The sequence below is a fragment of the Myripristis murdjan genome, chromosome 17 (genome assembly GCF_902150065.1).
Source record: "Myripristis murdjan chromosome 17, fMyrMur1.1, whole genome shotgun sequence".
In the NCBI taxonomy this organism is placed as follows: Eukaryota; Metazoa; Chordata; class Actinopteri; order Holocentriformes; family Holocentridae; genus Myripristis; species Myripristis murdjan.
Genome location: NC_043996.1, coordinates 6,243,613 through 6,264,314, shown reverse-complemented (window position 1 = coordinate 6,264,314; position 20,702 = coordinate 6,243,613). Strand labels below are relative to the sequence as shown.

At 43.3% G+C, this 20,702-nt stretch overlaps 1 protein-coding gene across 1 annotated transcript; it reads right to left on the bottom strand.

Moving 5' to 3' along the window:
• Positions 1–1,232: 1,232 nt before the first annotated feature.
• On the bottom strand, positions 1,233–16,083 carry LOC115374600 (protein APCDD1). Its single transcript, XM_030073580.1, has 5 exons — positions 15,682–16,083; positions 9,937–10,120; positions 8,595–9,126; positions 4,430–4,751; positions 1,233–3,811 (listed from the first exon to the last, which is right to left on the bottom strand). Exons 1-5 carry the CDS (start codon positions 15,722–15,724, stop codon positions 3,348–3,350), a joined length of 1,545 nt encoding a protein of 514 aa, XP_029929440.1. The 5' UTR covers positions 15,725–16,083; the 3' UTR covers positions 1,233–3,347.
• Between the last annotated feature and the right edge of the window lie 4,619 nt (positions 16,084–20,702).

Below are 20,702 nucleotides of genomic sequence, written 5' to 3'. Positions count from 1 at the left end.
CAGGCAGCTTCTCTTTGTTGGGCCAAACAGACTGTTAGAGGTACTCTGATCAGCCTCGTGATCGGAGCTGTGAGGGAAGCTAAAGGTCAAGGCTTGGCTGGCCCAGATGCCTCCCCTTTGGATTCTAGGTAGGGCGGCTTGTTCCTACTGTTTTTACTATTCCAACTGTTCCAACTGTTTGGCCAGCAGTGAGGTCAGTGGCCCTTGTGTTGTAGCAAGAGTGTGTTGTTTTCAGGGCTATGGGCCTTTTGGATTCTGCTTCCTTACATAACTTAGAGTGGCCACTTGGGAGACCACTTGCCACTAGCCTGGGCAAACATGATTGGGTGCTGAAAGTCTGAAGGTTGTCCCCCTTGGCAAACACAACTACAAGGCATCCCCCTCCTTTTTCTCTTTGCACCATCACTGTATAGAGGCAACAGCAGTGCTAAGGTCACCAACCTCACCTCTCTGGGCTGTCCTCTCTGACAGCCCAGAGAGATGCAGCCTTGCCCTCTCTTAGGTGCCATTAATGCTGTGTGGTCTCTCCACAGCCTGACCTGCAGACCGAGCGAGATAGACGCTGATCTATGACAGCCACCAGCTCTTCCCACACATCATCATGAGGCATAGCTGACAACTGCTCCTATAGCTAAACTGAACTGTGAAAGCTAGTGAGGAGGCATTTACAGCCCTTATGGTAATTCCTTAAGGACTGCAAAGGCCTGACTTGCAGGCCTTCTCTGTCAGAGGAGGCTTTAGATGGTCAGTTTTGAAGAACTTCTGGTTTGGATGGAGATGAGAAGACACCAGAGGCTCCACTGTTGGCATCTGGAGAACACCCCTCTTCCTCATCTCCAGGCAGTCAAATGCTGACGGGTTTGCTGGATGAAAGAATGGTTTCTCCCAGCAAGGTGTGATTTGTCCAGGCACTTGGTGAAGACAGGCAGCACCTGCTTGGTGGCACATTTTACCTTTGGCAGCCTCTTTCACTCACAGTGGGAAGTGGATGTGCACACTGAGCAGCTGCATGCCATGGTGTTGCAGGGTCCATTCTGCTATTTCTGTTGACCCCAATGAGGAGATTGTACTAGAGAGAGCAAAGTGGGCATCACCTTTCTCACATCGGGTGAAATGTGTTGGTAGATGTAATATATATACTTGCCACATAGATTATGTTCACCCACAAGAATGAAGTATATATTCAGTGAATGGTATCAAAACTTTAATCTTTATACATGTATCCAGTTACAAAGACATTTCTGGGAGCCTAATACAGGATCTTTAGTCTGGGTACATTGAACAGGATTCTGCTCCATACTCCATCATACATCAGTGAAGATATACTGGTTGGAAGCAACTCCATGGTCAGTATGGTATGTTTTTCTATTTTGCGTCGTGCGGTTTGGGACATTTTAAAGTATGCTGGAGGCATGCTGTTAAAGCCCCTCAGACAGGTGCCATTCCATTCTCAAAACACTGGTGACATCTACTCAGTGTTACGATGGACCATTATAGGTTGCTGATGGGTGCCATTTTGAATTTATGCTACACTCTGAGTGGGAAACCAAAAGAGCAAGTGGAATTCAACTAATCCATCACAGACACATCATACAAATGTTAGTGATTGTACAAACATTTGTCATGTCAGATTCCCCATAGGAAAAAACATAATAAATGGATTACAAGTCTCCAGAGGTATGTAGACTTACATTTTATGGTACTATATTTGGTCCACTATAGCTGGCTAACAGAATTTAGCCTAGACGTCTGTCAAACCTCCTGAGTTTCCTGGGAGATTTTCTTGCCCTTGCTCTTGTGGTTGGCATTGTTATCCCTCAAGATTGCTCACGTTTGAAAGTGAAAATTCTTAACTTTTATGCTGGTCTTCCGGCTGTAGTTTCCTACCACGAGTGTTACAAAGGTACAAAATGGTCACCATTATTATCTCAGTAGAGAACTCGAGTCTGCTGTAATTTTGTAACCTTTAAATTTTTTTTTCCAGTTAGTGTGTAGTCCCTATGAAAAATATAAATGGGGTTTTCAGGAAAGCAAAAAACAAAGCCTGTGCTACACAGAGCCTTCTATCTATACTTTAATAAATACAACTTCATCTCCGAGTTTTTGTTCTTTAATTACTTTTTATATTTACTGTTTCTAGTAATTTGGGAAAGAGCACTGCAGTGCTCAGGTATAGCTATGTGGGATTTTGTGATAAGCTACATGCCAATGAACAACTAGTATAAACTGTGCAACACTAAAAATCTTAATAATGTACAACACAGAGATTGAACTCTGGCAATATCAAAAATGTGTACAAGAGCTAAGTAAAGTTCCTCATCAGTTACTCTTGTCTGCTTTCAAGTGATAACATTTTGCCATGAAGATGGATATTAAAAAAGTTACTAAAAGCTCTAAAAGATTATGCTTGTGAATGTATTATAACCACTGGACCAAAAATAGTATAGTTCTTCTTGTGGGTATCCGTTCAACACATCCCTTATTTTTGTCATGTTGCAAAAAAGCTTTTCATATTTTCCATAGGGATTTTGGACTACACAACAAATAGCGGAAATGCTTATGTATGGCATACAAAATGACTTCCACTTGGGGCCTCTGTTGTAGGCCTAATAAACATGTAAAATGGAGCAATAGAAAACGACTGAAAATGAATACATGATTTCTCTGAAAAACATACAACACCTTGCCTGCTGTTTGAGCTCTATTGTCTCTGAAATGAAAGTATGATGTTTTGTGGACTAGCTGACAGATAATTAACAGAAGTGCTACTGACAGTTACACTGAGGTGAGGCGTATGGTAAAGCTATACTGAAGACGCACCTTTGAAATAACAACACTGTAATTCCCTTCCACCGTGAATCGTGTTCAAGCATTTCTCCTTACGAGAGAGGGAGCGTATTGTCAAAATTCATTGCAGAAACGAGTATTTCCACATATCACGTCTCATCTTCTTGCAGTGCCAAGAAATGGCTTGATATTTGTAGGTGAACACACTGTACAAAAAGGTATTCTCAGGTCTGTGTGGATGTATAGACATCATTGTATATTTGTGGAAACATAGACACGTCAGACTTTGGATCCACTTTAAAGTGCAGTTACTGTGGTGCAGCAGTGTCAAGTCTTTGGTAACTGGGAAAGATTTCAGAGGATCAGGGTCCACATGCTGTCCGCATCATTGACTGACCTCCATCTTCCCAGGTGTCAGAAAGAGAGAGAGAAAGAGAGAGAGAAATGAAGGTTCAAGTGTACAGTTGTGACAAGCAGTCGCTTTGTCAGGTCAAAGCCCTCTTGTAATCCACCCTCTCATTCCGTTGTGTCTCTATGTACAAAAAAGCCATGACTGCCACTTAGCTCCGCCAGCTTAGAAGCAGAGCCATGACCGACACGGAGAGAGCCATTATGATGTGTTTCTGGCTTCCTCTGTGCCATCCTGTACAATCATTGCTGAGCTGCTGAGGCCTGTCGCTGTCGCCCCCCTGGCCGTGGTCCGGCCCGCGGCTGCTCGCGGAGCACTGCACCAGGGGCATCTGGTAGGAGGTGGCCCGCTTCTCCGGCCGGTCAGGGCTGGAGCCGTCGCTGGGACGCTGGCCGTTGTAGAGCAGGTAGCGGCCGTGGGCATCCTGCTCCATGCGGAAGAGCTCGTACTCTGTGTGGGGAAGGCGGATGCCCAGCGCCACGCAGCCGTTGGTCAGGGTGACATCCTGCTCCACACCCACCTGCCAGGACCCTTCTGCCCCGCATTCATTGCCGTTGAAGACATTGAGGAGCGAGGTGGTGGCCAAGTCCATGGGCTTCACTCTCATGTGGTTCACTGGAGAAGGAAAGGCAAAATCTTTGTTAGATGTAGCTATCGAAGATCGGAGGCTTTTAGCTGATTGTCTCATCCACGGCAAATCATTTTGGGCACAACAGAACTATAAGACTTAATTCCAAAATTTGTCATGTAAGACAACGTGAATTAAAAGCAATGCCAAGGAGTGTAAGAGTCAAAGCCATGAAACTGAGCTGTCCTATCACCTCAAATCACAAAGTGGGACTGCAATAGAGAAAAGTGTCCCATATCCCTAATTCAGACCCAATAGATTCATCCTAATTGTCTAAGTGCAATTCCCACAGGAAGTGATGAATCGAGCAAAGGAATGCTCTATACAGGTAAACCTTTCCTCTCTTGTCCCTTCAGGATTCTTTAGAATAAAGCAATCACAGACTGGTTGTTGAACATGAGCACGCTACATGTTGACTGATTTCAACAAATTTGCAGAAGCGTAGAGTAGCTTAGCTTTAAGTAAACAAGGGAGAGGAATAAGTAGGATCAAGCACAGAAGAAAGACAGGGACACTGTATGTTTCAAGCAGTAGAGTCGAGGAATCTGAAGCTTTACGTATTCCGTTAAAATTCATACATAATGAAGAGATAATCAACCATTTACCTTTGAAGACAAACTCGGTTCCACCCATGACGCGGGTGGAGTGAAGCCCTCGGCTGTAGCGGCCACGGGCGTAGATGGTGAACGTCGGGTGTTTACAAATGGGGTCGGAGTAGTGGTAGTAGTGGCCCTCCCAGGTGTGGTTGTTGTCATGGAAGATGAAGTGACGGGTGAGGAAGAGGACCTCGGGGCGAACCTCACACCGCTGGCTGACCCACTGGCCGTACAATCCCACAGTCAGGTCGGCCCGCGGCGGCAGGATGGGAGGGTGGAATTCGTCCGAGCGGTAGATGATGCGACAGGCGATGCAGCCGTGGTCATGGTTCTGGAAAGGTAAAGGGGAGGTAAATGTGCATAGAGTTTCCCACCACTTGTCAAAAGTGACACCTTATAGCAACTGATGATGTGATAACTTGTCAACATGAGATAAAATGTCCCTCTATATGAGTGAAAGACATAACAAAAAACGTTTATAAGTTTCTAGATAATAAAACAACATCTTCCCTCTGATATTGAATTAAAAACAGTTACACCCCTTATAATGTAATCATTGGCAGCTCATGTAATGCAGTATTACTTTATCTGGGAAAAAATATAGTATCAGGTTTAAAACTGCATTTTTAACTAATTTAAAAGGTTCATTTGATTAAAATGAAATGATTATTATCTGGTGTTTAACACATTAGACATACTGTGCAAAATGACTGCAGGCAGGACAGCAAAATTCGCTATTGAATCCTGTTGAAATTAATAGCTTTTTAGTTAGGTGTAGTTATTTGTCCAGTGATAGAACACAGATGTGAAGCCATAAATCAGGGTGATTAAAGACGCAAAGAGGAGTAAAAGAAACATTTGTGCAGATGAGATAAGAAAAATCCTAACGTGTACAAAAGAAAAAAAAAATACAATTTAGCAATTAACTTGTATAAGTAGCATTTTGGAATGGAGCAGCTCCTAATCCATATGTTGTGGAGGCTATTTGCAAAATCAAAGTTCAAGCTGCCACTGAACATCACTCAGTGGAAATCTAGAGTGAATTATGAAACCTGTCAGCGTTAAGTGTTTTTTTTTCATCTATCAACGTATATTGTGTCACGAAATCCACATCTAGGACTCTGCTGGCGTCTGTTCAGAGGTGAAGGGGGGAAAAACTATTTCCTTCAGTCTGAACCTCTCGAGCAGTGGAGCCCAGACAAGGTTCAAGCATTTTCTCAGGGTGATCACATCATTTACTGTAAAAGACAGATGTCTGATAGAAAAAAAAAAAAGCTGTGACAACAGAAAGTCACACAGAAATGACAAAGCGGGTGATCCTGCTCCTCACAAACAGTGCAGAAGTCCTGGGATTCACTTTATTCACCCTCACGTTAAAGGAAAAAAAACGGTCCGTCAAGGCATAAATGGCTGTTAATCATAATTATTGCATGTCACGTCTGGTTTAGTGCAGCCCCAGAGCGACATGCGATCATAGTATCCGCAGACAAGACAGCTGTGGGTCTCTGACCAGAGAGAGGACTTGGGCCCGGCGGATTCCGGGCTGGAAGCGCTCATGCTCTGTTCCACAAATCTATTCCAAAGACAAAACTCCAGGGAGGAGGTGAAGTATTTGTTATTTGAGGGTGGTCAAAATTTAAAACCCCCACCACCCCCCTCGCACCGCTCTTTTCCCAGACAACATTATGGTTGTATGAGATTTAGGGGCAGTTAAAACGGCCAATACTCAAAGAAGAAAAACAGGAGTACCGCTACATTCTGCAGATGAAATAATCCCAGCGCAGTTCCATGACCGCCTCAGAGTGAGAGGTTAATGGGACCACTGGAGGAGAGATCTCTTGTAAATCCTGCCCGGTGTGTATAACAAGAGGATAGTGTTTGTTTGTAGGTATGTGCGTGTGTGTGTGCGCGCGTGCATGTCTGTGTATGCATGACAATGTACAGTATGTGAGGAATATATATATATAGGGAGAGAAAAAAAAGAGCAAGAGGTGGGAGTTCCTGTTGCATGTGTGGAAAAGATGTTCTAGCTCTGCAGGAACTTTGAGATCATAAAACACAGACGTGCTGACTGCCTAAAAAAAACAGCGCTCACTCTGGATATCTCAAAGCCTCCCCACCATGGATACCCATGTCCCAGCTCTCATGCTACATACCACCGCCTGTCCAACACAGCGAACGCAACAAACATAAGGTTGATATGTTAGGTTGCGGGTTCGGTGGTGAGCTTACAACTAGTCTACAAGTCTTGAAAACACACATGAAAAGAGTAAATCTTCAAAAGGCCAACTTTTCACGCATGCAGAAAAACAGCCACATCTTAAGACGGACATGTACTGCTGACATTTGGTTTACAGGATCACAAAACCGGCTGCAAACTACCACGGACCATGGTACATAACATAGCATGACCCCAAACCAGTATAGCAACTGTAACCCAGCAAAACATAAGCAAACCATGACATAACATAACATATACATTATGAAACCTTGACATGAATGTGTCATAATCATAATATAAACTGAACACAACATAATGCGTTTTTGTTCCATGAATGGGAAGTGTTAGTATCATGTTCACACTACTCAGCTGCACATGAAGAGTACAAGTAAAAACATGATGATCTCCAAACACAAAGCCACAACCCTTTTCTAACAAGAGCAGCAACATATGAAACCCAGATCCTTTAATAACAAGGATCAATACCAAGTGGTTATTATTCCGCCTTAGTGATGCTTGTAGTGAACCAGCAACAGAAAATGGAGAGAAACCGACAAAAAAGCCTTAAAAACAACGTCTGCTGCTTTGCTCTTGCATCACCGCTGAGATCCACCCAGTAACCACAAATGAACATGCTGGCACCAGGAAATGTTCTGGACGGGGACCAGCCCCGGGTATACCGCTTAAGATTAATGGATCGGATAGTCACCAAGGCAATAAAACTCCCCAAAAAGAAACCATTACAACCTCAAGAGAGGGTCGGGTTGATTGCATTTTGTGTAGGAAGAAGTGAGGCATTTTCTGCCGCTGTTTCACCAAAATATACTGCATGTAATTGAAAATTTCATTTAAGTGGAAGTTGATGACCAGTTGGCGGACTGACCAACCGTATAAAATTAGCAGAGTAATATGGTAGGCAAAAAACAATTTTCCTGTCTTTTTTTTAAAAGTTCTATAGCATATTCCTATGATATGCATATGATTGCACCCCCAACATCCAACTCTCCCTTATATTCAGAAAAGATAGGAAAGAAACAGAGAGCATGCAACACTTTGATTTGGGCCTCAGGCATGCATGAAATCAGACCTGGTATGTGCTCGCCGGAATAATTCATAAGGCCGCATGATTCCAGATTCTAGGAATACCACATGTTGATCACTCCCAGAGATAGGCCGGGTTTCACATTGCGCCTCTGCGGGCCTGTGGGGCTTAGGGGAGCAACCCTGGTCATTACAGCTCCACAGGGGAGCTTGTCTGATCAGAGCTCCACACCACATACACTGTTTACATTACGATCAGCAATACCAAGCCCTCATCATCCCCGTACAAATGGATGTTTATTTAGACAGTGGACCTGAACAGGATTTCATTGTAATCTCTGCAAAGGGTGACAGTTAAAACATCACTCTAGGGTTTCACTCAGCGGGGCAACTGCTGTTCGGCATGTGTAAACAGAGAAATTACATCCTGCGAGGGCAGTGGAAGAAAGGGCTCTTTCTTAATATTAGGTTTAGAAGACGCAATCAGCATGTGAATAGTGCATTTTTAGATAGATCATGCATAGAAATGTTGAGTACATACAGACAAGAGTGTGTCTTTGGCACATAAATCAGACCTAAATCAGATTTGGGTCAAACAGTGTTGGAAAAAAAAGTGCTAACATACTTTGCTTAATGTGTTTCAATGTAATTGGTTAACCTGGTGGGAGGAGTTTAGCACTGAAGAACCATTCAGACTGTAACACAAATTCATGACAGAAAAGTATAATAAACTGACAATCAAGCAGTCTGTGCATTTTTTTACTATTAAAGCACGACCATCAAAGAAGACTGTTTGGATCAAGAAAACTACTGTTTTTAGATGATCCACAAATGGGTTAGCTCTGACAAAAAAAAAAAAATGTTCAAGGAATTGACAGCCACAAGTATGCTTGTTTGGTAACAGCGACTGACCTTGGCGTTCTGCAGCGCAGCCTGATAGCTGGACGGCCGGTAGTACATCCTCTGGCTCGGCTCGGTGTGGATGTCCCCCAGAAACAGCTCCTCCACCAGGTGATCCAGGTTGTGATGCGTGTACTGCTTCTCCACCCTCAGCAGCTGCAGCTCGTGCATGGCAAAGTTCAGCTCCCTGGAGCAGTCGCAGCCGCCCTCCTCGCTCCACAGCTCGTAGCTGACGTTGGGCTCCCAGGGGCCCTTGCCCTTCACGGCCCCTCGGCAGCTGCGGTTGAGCCTCTGGCTGAGCTCCTTGGCCACGGTGGCCGTGTGACACACTACTTGGGTACGGTGGAGCTGATAGTCGGCCTCGGTGCCGCCGCGGATGATCCAGGAGGCCTGGCGAAGGCGCAGACGGCCCCGAACCACCAGCGTGTAGGTGGGCGTGGTGCAGTGGTTGTCCTCGTAGTAGAACTGATGGGCCTGGAAGGTGTTGTTGGGGTAGAACCGGTAGGAGCGCGTTAGGAACTCCGGGCCTGGTCTCACCTCACAGCTAAGAGACAAACAAAGGTTGGGACATCAGTGCAGGTTCCTCCATCAGCATCCATGCTACTCATGGATAAAGTACTAAACACAACTTTGATATAAACTGTGCATTTATAGACTGCAGTATTGTGTTGAGTTAAAAAACAGTTCACCAGTAGTTAACAGATATTCTGGACAGGTTCCTGCAAGTTCTTGAGATCTCACAAAAACGTTAACTCTCAAGAACTCTCTCAAGATCTTAACTCTGAGCAGCATGTGAGGTTTTGGTGGGCGTTAGTGTGAAGTTTTTTTTTTTTTTTTTTTTTTTAAATCAAAGGTTAAAGTGAAGACTTGCAAGAAAAAATGTAAATACAAGTCTTTTCTACTTAGGGCTGGGTATCGTTCAGAAATTTTTGATACCAGTACTGGTACCAACACCTTGACTTGATAGCAGGTCCTGAATGATACTTTTTTTGAGACCAATTTTATAAACTCTTGTTATAAAACCATTTAAAATCATTTTGGGTGGAACATAGTGTTTTTCTAGCATGCCTCTATGACGTGGAATGTTAGAAAGCCAATCATCAGCATTATTGGACCTTGGTACAAGCATGCTGAATGCTTACTGGCTCAGTGACGCTGACTGGATTTACTCCTTAGGTATCGAAAATTGGTACTGATTGACATTCGGTACCAAAAGTTACCAAAAGAAAAAGTTTTCTTTTCTTTTTTTTTTTGAAACTGTCCCTTTAAACATCTATGATGGGAGCTGCCCACTATATTGTTGAATAATCTACCTAGACCATTACTGCAGAAAGACAGAAGAGAGATGAAGCACCTGGTGGACACCCAGTGGCCCTCAATGTTAGGAGGCATCTGCACGGTGATGCGGGCTCCGTTGTGGAGGTGCTTCAGCATGTGCTGGCACTGGGAGTCCTTGACTGAGCGACCAAAGGTTTTGTCCAGGGAGAGATGGTTGGACCTGCTGTCGGAGTAGTGAAGAGAGGAACCTTCAGCCCGGCCTGCGGGAACAGCAACCAACAGGTTAGTTTGGGTGATATTTCATTTATAATGTGTGTGTGTGTTGCGTAAGAAAGCCAGCCATTCTTTAGATTCACCACAACTCTTGTTGTTATTCTTGTTGAAAATGAAGTACTTGGGTGAAAACTACAGTGGCCCTGAAAGCTCAACACACTGCAACTTACAAAAAAAACTCACAAAAGCAAATACACAAAATTAAAATACAGCAAATGAAGAAAGCATCGTCATGGGGTTAATAGGCCAAAATAGGCTCAATGTCAGTGTTAGCTCGCTGGGAATTTTAGCTGATGTTAGCATTAGGCTGCCAGTGTTTTTAACTGACCTTAAGTCAACCTATTAAAATTAGTCTTCTTCAATGAAAGATCACTTTTTCAGGGTCAATAAATTAATTTTGAGACTCATTTTATTACAGTAACCAGATGTGTTTATCACTACTTGCTGTCCTCTGGAAACACACGATTTGGTGTAATTGCATGTGTTTTCTAAATGCTGCACATCTCTTGCCAAATTGACAAAGATATTTTCTTAATTTGCTTGTGTTTTGTCTGTTTGCATGTGTTTTCTTCAGTTGCAGTGCGTTGAGCTCTCAGGGCCGCTGTAGAAACCTGTGTCGAGGTGTTCCTTTGGGCGAGGAGGCAGCACGTGCTCGATACATATAGAAAAACATAAGACTGATGCTCCAAAAGTGGCATTCAGTGATATTTCAACCTCAACTTGTGCGGCTCAGGAAAGCCAGTTCAGTTTGAAAAGTCGCTAAAGTAACACTTACAGTAATGCGCTGATTTGAAACGTTAAATAAACTCGGATCAAAGAGACAGCGCGGTGGCCTTACTGTGAGACTCGCTCTGATGTTTGCACTGTCTCTCAACTCTGCCAGGCCTCTTTGAAGTGATTAGAGGCTTTAATTTAGTCAATTTAACTCATGTCATCACCCAGGGATTACTGGGCATTACCAGTGACCTGCAACACCTGGTATGTGTGGAGTTTCTGGATGGCATATTAGTTGATCATGTGATGAAAGGGCTCATGTGCACAAGTCAAAGCGAAGGGTGGAAGTCGTCATTTTCTGTTCAACAACAAAATAAACACACAAAGCTGCGACCTAAGTTAACCAAAGGACACAGGCAGTATCGAAAATATTGTGCACCATCCATGCACCACATGAAATAACAATACCTTCAACAATGAGCTGAGCTTAAGGGGATAAAATATCGGAAATGAAAGTATTTTCAAAGCCTGCAGCAGAGAGAAAGCCTCGAAGCTCGCATTCCAGAGAGCATTTATTCCATATTCTCTAATATCATGGAAATCTACCTTGAAATTGGAGCCGACTCGCCCAGGCAATATCACTTTTAGCGCCTTGGAATGCCGCTGTGGTTGCCTCTGCGCTTTTAATTTGAGACTAATAACACCGAGGGAGGAACAAAAACACTTGATTAAAAGAACTCCGAAGCTCCATAAAGAACAAAGCTCCATCCAGCTGTTTTAGGGCCAGTGATCCGGCTGCTCCGTGCGCTGGTGAGGGCTTGTGTGTAAATTACCACATCACAGCGCTGCTCGGTTGAAACACTGGACAGTGAGGAGACTTGATCCCCCTGCTCAGCTGGTGGCATTAGTAACACTGCTCTGCTCGCCGGAGCTCTGCTCAAAGAAAAGCCATTGCAGTTTGCTGCATATGTGAGAGCATATGTGTGTGTGTTTATTTCTGTGTCTGTGTGTGTGTGTGTGTGCGCATGTGTGTGCGTGTATGTGTCTGGCCTTTTTTTTGCACCTGCAGCCAAAGGAAAGACCCTGAGCGGCTGCCAACAGCTTGTTTTCACAATGAGGAGAGCAGAAACCACCAGTGTGTGTGTGTGTGTGTGTGTGTATGTGTGTGTGTGTGTGTGTGTGCATTTGTTAGTTTAAAAGGAAACCTGGGGAGATGTGTTATGCAAACACATTTTTAACCTCAACAAGGTTCCGCTGGTCAAATACCGCCTTGGGTTTAATAGCAGGTGAATTTCAGGGTAGGACTTCTCAAACTAACACACACACACACACACACACACACACACACACACAGAATCATGTTTTATCATGCCCGAGGGATTTTGTTTTTCTACCATGCAATCAGAAGTCAAAACTTTCAGGACAACACATGCAACACCACAAAATAATCCAAAATTAATAGGACAAAAGTGCGTAACATGTAATTATGTGACTTTAAATGATTCCAGTATTTTTATGTGGTAACTGTTAATTGCTAAACAAATACATTGTCATGAATAGAGGAGATTTTGTTCAAACAGAGTCAGCACACCCACAAACACGCACGTGCATACACATCCATCAGGGTTAAGCATCAGTGTGAGATGATGGGGTTCCAGTCCTGAGAAGAATGGAGCTCCAGGCTGGCTCACAGTTTGAGGTAAGGCACGTAGGTCTGTAGTGCAGCCAAAAAGCTGGAAAACCGCCCAGGAATTAGCCATGCTGAATTACAGGACAACTGATATCTGCTGTAAACCAGCGCCCAGATATTATAGAAATAGTCTGTTACGACACAAGAAGAAAAACTGAGGAGAAGATGGTGAACGACCTCCAACACTGCTCCTCAGCGCTCTGAAGGGACACTTTCATTTTAAAGTGAAACAAGACTGGAGACAAGTGACGTCTGCTAAACATCAGGTGATGGTGGGGAACTAAGCTGTAAGCTGACAAAATCAGATCATTTACACATCTGATCCTCTCAAATCTAGATGGATATCATGTAAAACATCATGTATATGATGTCCGGGAAATTCCCTCTATCTATTTTATGTCCTTCCCAGCCCCATTTTTAAATAGTCCCCACTGATTAAAAAGAGGCCGCTTTACTATTATATTATAATCTGATGAGAACTTGAGTCTAGTTGATATATATTAATGCTTTGAGCTGATTCATTTAATTTCTTCAGAAACAGGAGAAAAGGTAATGAGCAACTTAACAAGGAACAAGCTGAAAATGAGCAAGAAATTAGTAAAAAGCTAAAAGAAAATGACCTGAAAATTAGAAGAAGAAAAAAAAAACAAGGAAATGAGCTGGAATTAAGCAACCAAAAGAAGTCCTGAAAATTAAAATTAAAAAAAGAAAGAAAATGACCCGAAAATTAGCCAAAAAAAGCATTTTTCCCTGTAACATAATTTTAAATACATAATTAATTATAATAATTATAAATATAGTATTTTGGTTATTTTTTCCCTAGTTTTTTTTTTTAAATAATTTTCTAATAATTCTCTTTCTTTCTGCTTTTTTTTTTTTTTTTTTAATTTTCAGGTTATTTTTTAAAGCTAATTTCCACATCATTTGCTTGTAATCTTTCACTAATTTCCTTGTCATTTCTTGCTCAGCTGCTCATGGCCATGTTTCTGAGAGAAATCCAGGCGGTTTGCTCGGGTTTCAGAGGGTTAACTCCACCAGGCGTCTCAGTCTGGATGCGCTGAGCTTTAGGAATGAAGTGTTACTGTATTTGACTCTGGCTGATATATCTGTTATTACACTCTGCACCGGCAGCAGGCCTGATCCAGAGTCTGTCACATCACGCCAAGATTCATTTGAACATCATTTATGGTTTATTGAAAAAAAATCTTTCCAACTTCTCCCACATTATAATCATAACAGCGTTTAATAAATTTTATTTATAGAGCACTTTTACACAGAGTGAATTATTTTACAAACAATAACACCATTTAAAAGCCAGAAGGGAATCAACTCAAATGTCAAATATGAATCAAAAGTATGATTATGGACGAGTAAAAAGGGAAAATAATACTGTCAGAGGACTAAAAGCAAGTTATATAAAAGCCTGTTTGCACAATTAAAGAAGAGGGGTCATACGACTCCCTCTCTACATACTTTATGAGTGTTGTATGTGTGAGGGCTGGGAGTTTCTCCCCTCTCTCCCCTCATTAAAGCCGCCAATCGACGAAACCGAGCAGCAGACTCAAGCCCTCCTTCCCAAACTGTTGCTCTCTATCTAAATCAAAGAGCCCACAAAACTCCCCAAGCCCTAAACCGCTGAGAACATTTCCAGTTGGCCTGAGCCCACCGGTGAGGTAACAACACTGGGACCCCTGACAAGGACAAGGACTCCACATGGTTTGTGGAAACAGAGAAAACCAGGAGGTCCTCTGCCAGCGCAGCTACCAGACAAAGGACAATGAGTTTAACATTAATCCCTTTGACTTGGACAGAAACAAGAAAACTGCTGCTGCTTTTAAAAATGTTGAGGATGCACACACACACACACACACACACACACACACACACACACAAAGCTTAATGCAAAACTCAACTGTGGCACCAGAGGAATCCAACATTGAAGCTGAAGACAAACAACAAATGAGGCCCATGAGCAAATGGAACCCATCAAAATGAGTGGTTGAGCTGCTAATTGAACAAAACAATGCAGCCAGTCCCTTGTCTGTTGCTTGTGCATATTGCTGTCCATGCACAGATGCACTAAAGCTACCATGGTGAAAGCCACAGGTCCCCCGATTAGATTCGTATTTTTTTTTTAAAAAAAAGGTTAAACACAGGCAGACCTGCTGCTCCATGTGAGGGTTTTTTTTTTTTTTTTTGCTTTTCTTTTACGTTGCCGGCTCTGCCTCCTGTCCAAGTCCTCCTGAGGTTTTCTTTTCCCCCGTAAATTTACAGCACACACTAATCTAGGCTGACAGTTGCATTTTTATTGCCACTATGAAAGGCTGCAATAACACACCACTTAATTGAACGTTAGATTTTGCTTAAACACACTTAAGGGTAAGTGGATTTCCAAAATATCTTTTTATCTCAACCGGTTATTTGAAGTCGCAGCCAAATGTTGCCGTCTACTGTCAGTGGCAGCAGATGGACTGGGTCAGCTTGCAGTCCCATAATCCTCTGCTGCTCAGACAGGGTTTTCATCAGCAGTGGATGTTTTAAGTGGCCCTTAAGTCTCCCCGGTGCTTTCATCTGCCCACCAGCCCGAGGGAAGCTTTATATTGCCTTTTAACCCTCAAACATGGACATCACTGAGCGACATGAGGCATAACTTTGCCAGAAATTATTGTTCTAAATCCTGTTGGGAAGGTGGACACACACACACACACACACACACACACACACACACACACACACACACACACAGACAACATACACACACACAGAGGGGTTGTCATGTTCCCTCTTATACTGAGTTTGAATATATGTTTCATGGAAAATATGAAGAAACAGTTAAAAAAGCTTAAAAATAAAGTAATGAAATCAAAAATGAGATAAAACAAGATTTGATTTGTAAATTGGCTGATTTGGTTAATCTCATATCTTCAGCTAATATGCCAAACAAGCCCATTTTCTGGCATATGAGGAGTATAATCTGTATTTTGGGCTGCTCAGCACAAGCACACATGGAGTCAATAATATATTTTCCTCGTTTTTGCTGGCAAAAAAAGTTTCCACAAACCTCGGGACCTGTTTCACAGCATGTAACCTGAGCTAACAAATAATAAATCCCCATTTCGCGTGTAAAAAGTTGCCGCTGCTTACCCAAAAAAGCAATGAGAAGCAGAGTTACAGATGCTGGCCCCATCCCGCACGCTTGTGGAGTTGTAGTGAGCTTCGCTGGTCACACTGGGGAGTTTCAGGCTTCCTTTTACGCAGCGTCCTTGGTTATTCCGAGACAAATCCGGACATTATGTATCCATGGCGTGGGGCAAAGACTCCCGCGGTATCCGAGCATCCTACGAAACGCACCTCCGGCTCGCTGCAGAGGCTTCAATGTTCACATACCTGAGGCACAAACCGGCGAATCACACCTGATAAAGTCCCGCAAGTTCAAGTGCGCCCGGGTTGAACTTCTCCTCTCCAAAGGCTCCCGTCGCACAGCGAAGTCAGCCGAGACAGAGCCCCAACTGTAATGCTCGCCACTTGGCAGGGATTAAACCTTTTATTAGTGGGATCGCGCAATATGGAAATCAGGGAACTTTTACGCGCGTCCCTCCGTGCGTCCTGCGTCCTGCGTCCTGCGCCCCGGAGGAGTGTGTACGAGAAACTGGAGTCACCCCCCGCCTCCGGAGAGAGATTTTGTGGGCGTGGAGTGTGGTTTGTCGTTTTTCCCCCCAGTTAGGTGCACACTGCAAAAAAAAAAAAAAAAAAAAAAAAAAAAAAAAGCCATGGAGTCTAATGTTGAAATCTTTTTATCTCCTTCATTTTTAAAATCTTAAAATATGTATTAAAATATAAGGGGAAAAAATCTCCCAGTGGAGCGATGTCCTTTCACTTCAAATTTTCCTTGACCAAAAAGTGTCATTGTCTTGTTACAAGTGGATTAGTATGATTAGTGCATTAGAAGTGAATGGAATGAGCATCTAAACCTATGGGCGCTTACTTTTCCCCACTTGTTGAGAAGAACACAAAGTTTGAAATTCAGTAACACTAAAAAAAAATGTTGGATGGACCCTTTTTTTTGCAGTGCAGTGACATTTTACTCATTCATACTTTTTATGGGTGAATTATTTCTCGATATCAGGACTCTCATCAGCACAGGAGTTAAAAATACCTTTGTGATAAGGTTTCTAAAGCCCACAGGCACTCTGCTATTCATCATAGTGATATTATAGGGATATGATGTTAGGCCTGAATTGGATTCATTCCTGGAGAATAATTATAGATCTCTGCTGTTTATGACTTGAACGTATTTGGAATGAAGGCCTTCCTGGGACATTCAGAAATTAGCAGTGACTTTTCCCTCCTGTTAAACAATCTCCTTGTTATCATTCATGACAGCTGCAGCACATTTTCTCTGACCTTGACTCTCAAATTTTGCACCTTCTCATCGTAACCTGCCTGAGGGGGAGAACAACAAAGCAAGACAATATTTTTCCTCTCCCAACACCTGTTGAAAGAGAGAGAGAGAGGGAGAGAGAGAGTGTGTGTGTGTGTGTGACCTCCTGTCTCTTTGAACTCGTGGCTCTTCAGTGTTTTCTCTCTGATCCCTCTGACCCTGCAGGCGACAGTCCAACACCTCCGGTCCATTCATGCAGCCGGAGCCGCAGCGTTTCTGCACGCTGCCCAAACTTCTAATAAACACAAGTTTATTTGCTTCAACAATCAGAACAAGCGCACTTTTATTAGACGCAGCCTATCATTTAAGGCAGACTTTTCCATTAAATTGAGAAGCCAGAATTTAACAGTTTATTTACGGCTGCAGAAATGAAACATTTAGACTTAATATCTTTACGAGCATGCAATTAAATCATGATGGCTGTGTGATCTGTGCACCCAAGTATTTTATCGCTTTATATCTTTTTGGATCCGGGTTCAGACAGGCTTTTATCGTTTGAAATTATAGGCGTCTATTAGGTTTTTTTTTTTTATTATTATTCCAGGAGGCTGTGCTTTTGCCTCCACTCTTTCCTATATAGAGAGGCCTGGTTGTGAGGGAGGCCCCACCATATACAAAAACAGTATTCCACACACTTATCCAATAATCCTCCAATCCTTAAGGGTGTAACTAATAAGCTACACCCTTAATCAGTAGAGCAATGCTCCAGAGGGAGTTCTAATTAATTTCTATTGTCTGGAGTCTTAACCACACGGCTGGCTCCTTCGGTACGCTCCATGGTATTTGCTCTCTTTCCTCTAATCCTGGATCCATGCTCTGGGAGAGTGACTCCAACCCTCCTTTCTCTATTCCCTCTTTTCTCAAGATCCGGAAAGCCCTGGACCGGGATCCGGGCAAACACACTCGCACTGATGGGATTTGCAGGGCCCCGGAAGGGGTATTAACAAGGGGGTTGTATAGAGGAGAGGGCAGGAGCAGGGAGGTGAAACTGGGAGGCTTGTTCTGGTGTGTTGACCCCTGTGTTGTCCTGTGTGGCTAATCAAAGCATCACCGCACCCCCTTTGTGCCGCTGCAGGGATGTGATCTATGTGTGGTGGAAATAAGCCTCCTTTGATTGTCAAAGGGACAGTAAAGCCGCTCAAAACACTGTAGCCAAATCCTTAGTTAAAAAACCCCACAAGCAGAGAGGACACTTATTTGAATCATGTGACAAAATCACAGGGGCTTTGCCACGGTGCATTGCTATTCCGTCTGTAAACACCATGCGTGGCTTTCATGCCGAGTCCCACACTGAAACTTGTTGCTCTCCCAGCAAAAGTTTAAAGCATTAGGGATGATTTGACCATATTTTTCGCATTAAGCATTTATCATCAGCGTGCCTAAACATGTCAGCGCAGATGGATGGCAGTGGGGACATTTCAAAGTTGTTGTCTCTCTGTTTCTTATTAAGGCCGTGTTCTGAATAATTGGATGACTGCGCTGTTTTCTGTTTGCTTTCTTTTTCATGTCTCCCTTTAGACATTTGTGTCATTTCTGGAGGGCATTGTAAAAGGCGAGATTCGAAAAGGGGTGTGGTGCACGATGAAGATAAAACAAAGCCCTGAGTTATGGGATGTTAGCTGTTCAGCTTGTTATTGCTTGTTATATTAGGCCAGAAGAATGACTAACGTAGATTAGTGGCAGCGATGTGTCGCCAATGACACGCCGCCTTTCATCTAAATTCCACTCAGATCCACTGATTGTAGCTGCTCACTTTTTGGTGCTATCGTGTTATATTCCAGTTGCTCCTACTGTCTGCGTGCCAGTCCGAGGACTTGCCTCGTACTGAGTGTCAAACACGGGTTAAAGAGTAGCTGTGCACAAGGCTTTGTGTGTATTCTATCCTGCCGTGGGTATCAGATGGATTACCTCTGAGAAAACAACTCATTTAGTGTCAGATGAATTATTACTCACCAAAATACACTGCATGTACCTTAAATTACCTCGTTGTAATTGACTGCATTTTCTGGCAGTCGCTGCATCTCTCCTAAGAGCCACAAACCATCCGTCTGGCACCTTAGCAGGATAACTAAAAACGGGTTTGCAGGCACCGCTTGACTTAGGTTTGTTCCAAGTGCGGGAGAAGTGGACTCGGTATCTCTTCCACTTCTGTTCTGTTTCCCTTCCTTAGAAAAACTCAGCAGCCAAACAATGAGTCAAACATGCGAGGTAGCCCAGAGCCCAGTCGAAAAAAGGCCTGGCGCAAAGTTCGGTTTCAATATGGCCGACATCTGCTGCGCTGACAATTGAAACGGCGCAGTTAAATCAATCCAGACTGGGTAGGGAAAAAGAGAGATAGAGGAAAAGAGAGAGAGAGAAAGAGGAAGGGGGAAGAAAAGCAGTGAGGAGGAGGAAGAGAAGGGGGCCACTCTCTGTCTGTCTTGCGTTGGTAAATACTCCCATGTGCAATGAGAGATCCCATTGTGCAGACCCCCTCTCAAATTTTGGGCAATAAAGCAGCACTACTGGGTCAGAGAGAGATCTTTGCTAAAATAAAAAAAATCCCAGACCTGACTGGGAATAGAAAAGGAAAAAAGAGGACTCATCCCCTATGACAGAAACACCAAAACAATAGAAGTCTGTCTTTTGGAGGAGCAGAGAGACAGAACACATTTCCTTCTGTCTACTTTATTTCCCTCATGTTTTGCAGTGCGTGCCATATGCACTCCGACATTTTTTTTTTTTTTTTTAACATTCACTCATTCTTTGCCCTTTTTAAAACACAAACTTTACAGTGCCAAACCTAGCCTGATATGAAGTCCTGTCCAGGCTAACAAAAGCACCCAAAATAAGAAGACATGGATGGGACAATAAAGCGTGCAATGTGACGTGCTTTTGAGGCGGAGGCTGCCATTTCTCCCAGTGGGTGTCAGGTGATTGACAGGCAAATCTTACAGTAATGTAATGCAGCACTGACCAATGAAACAAAAATAAACGCTGAAAAAAAAAAAACAAAAAAAAAACAAGTGAAATGATGGAGTATCTAGCTCGGGTGTTCTCCATACTCTCAAAGAATGACTGGCACCAGAAATAATGTAAAGCAAAGGGCCAACCGAGATGATTGGCATGAGATGAGATGGATTAACCTTGAGTAGACACAAAAACCTGCAACAAGTCAGACCCTCTGTCCCTCTTCACCAATGTAAAAGAGGCATGGGATGCAGGAGTAGCCCGGGCTGCTGTTGCTCTGCCATGCCAGAGTCAGGATTCTTGTGGTTTCTGTGGCCTCTGTCCCATCCAGCGGCCTCTGGGCTCCTCCAAAAGGCCCCTGTTTGTCCTTCACGGTGCCAGCTGCTTTGTGAGCGCAGGGGCTGACTCGGCACTGTCCTGCTCTGCACGGCCAGGGGAACAGGCGGCAGAGGCTTGCTTGAAAAAACACAATACAATGCAATACAGTCATAAAAAAAAAAAAAATCATTCATTTAGTCACTATACACCCTGATACTGATTGTAATAGTTCCCAACACAGCTCTTTGCCCCTGAAGTCAGTGGGTAATGTTCAGTATCCATGACATTTTTTTTTTTTTTTTTTTTTTTGGAAACAGCTGTTGTTGTTGAGTTTTTCCACATGAAAATATTTGACAGATTGGAAACTTCACCAAATCACACAGAAGCTATCTGGGTGGCTAGATTGCACAAGGGCTAACTAAGAAGATATCTAGTTTGTATTTTGGGTGAACTGTCC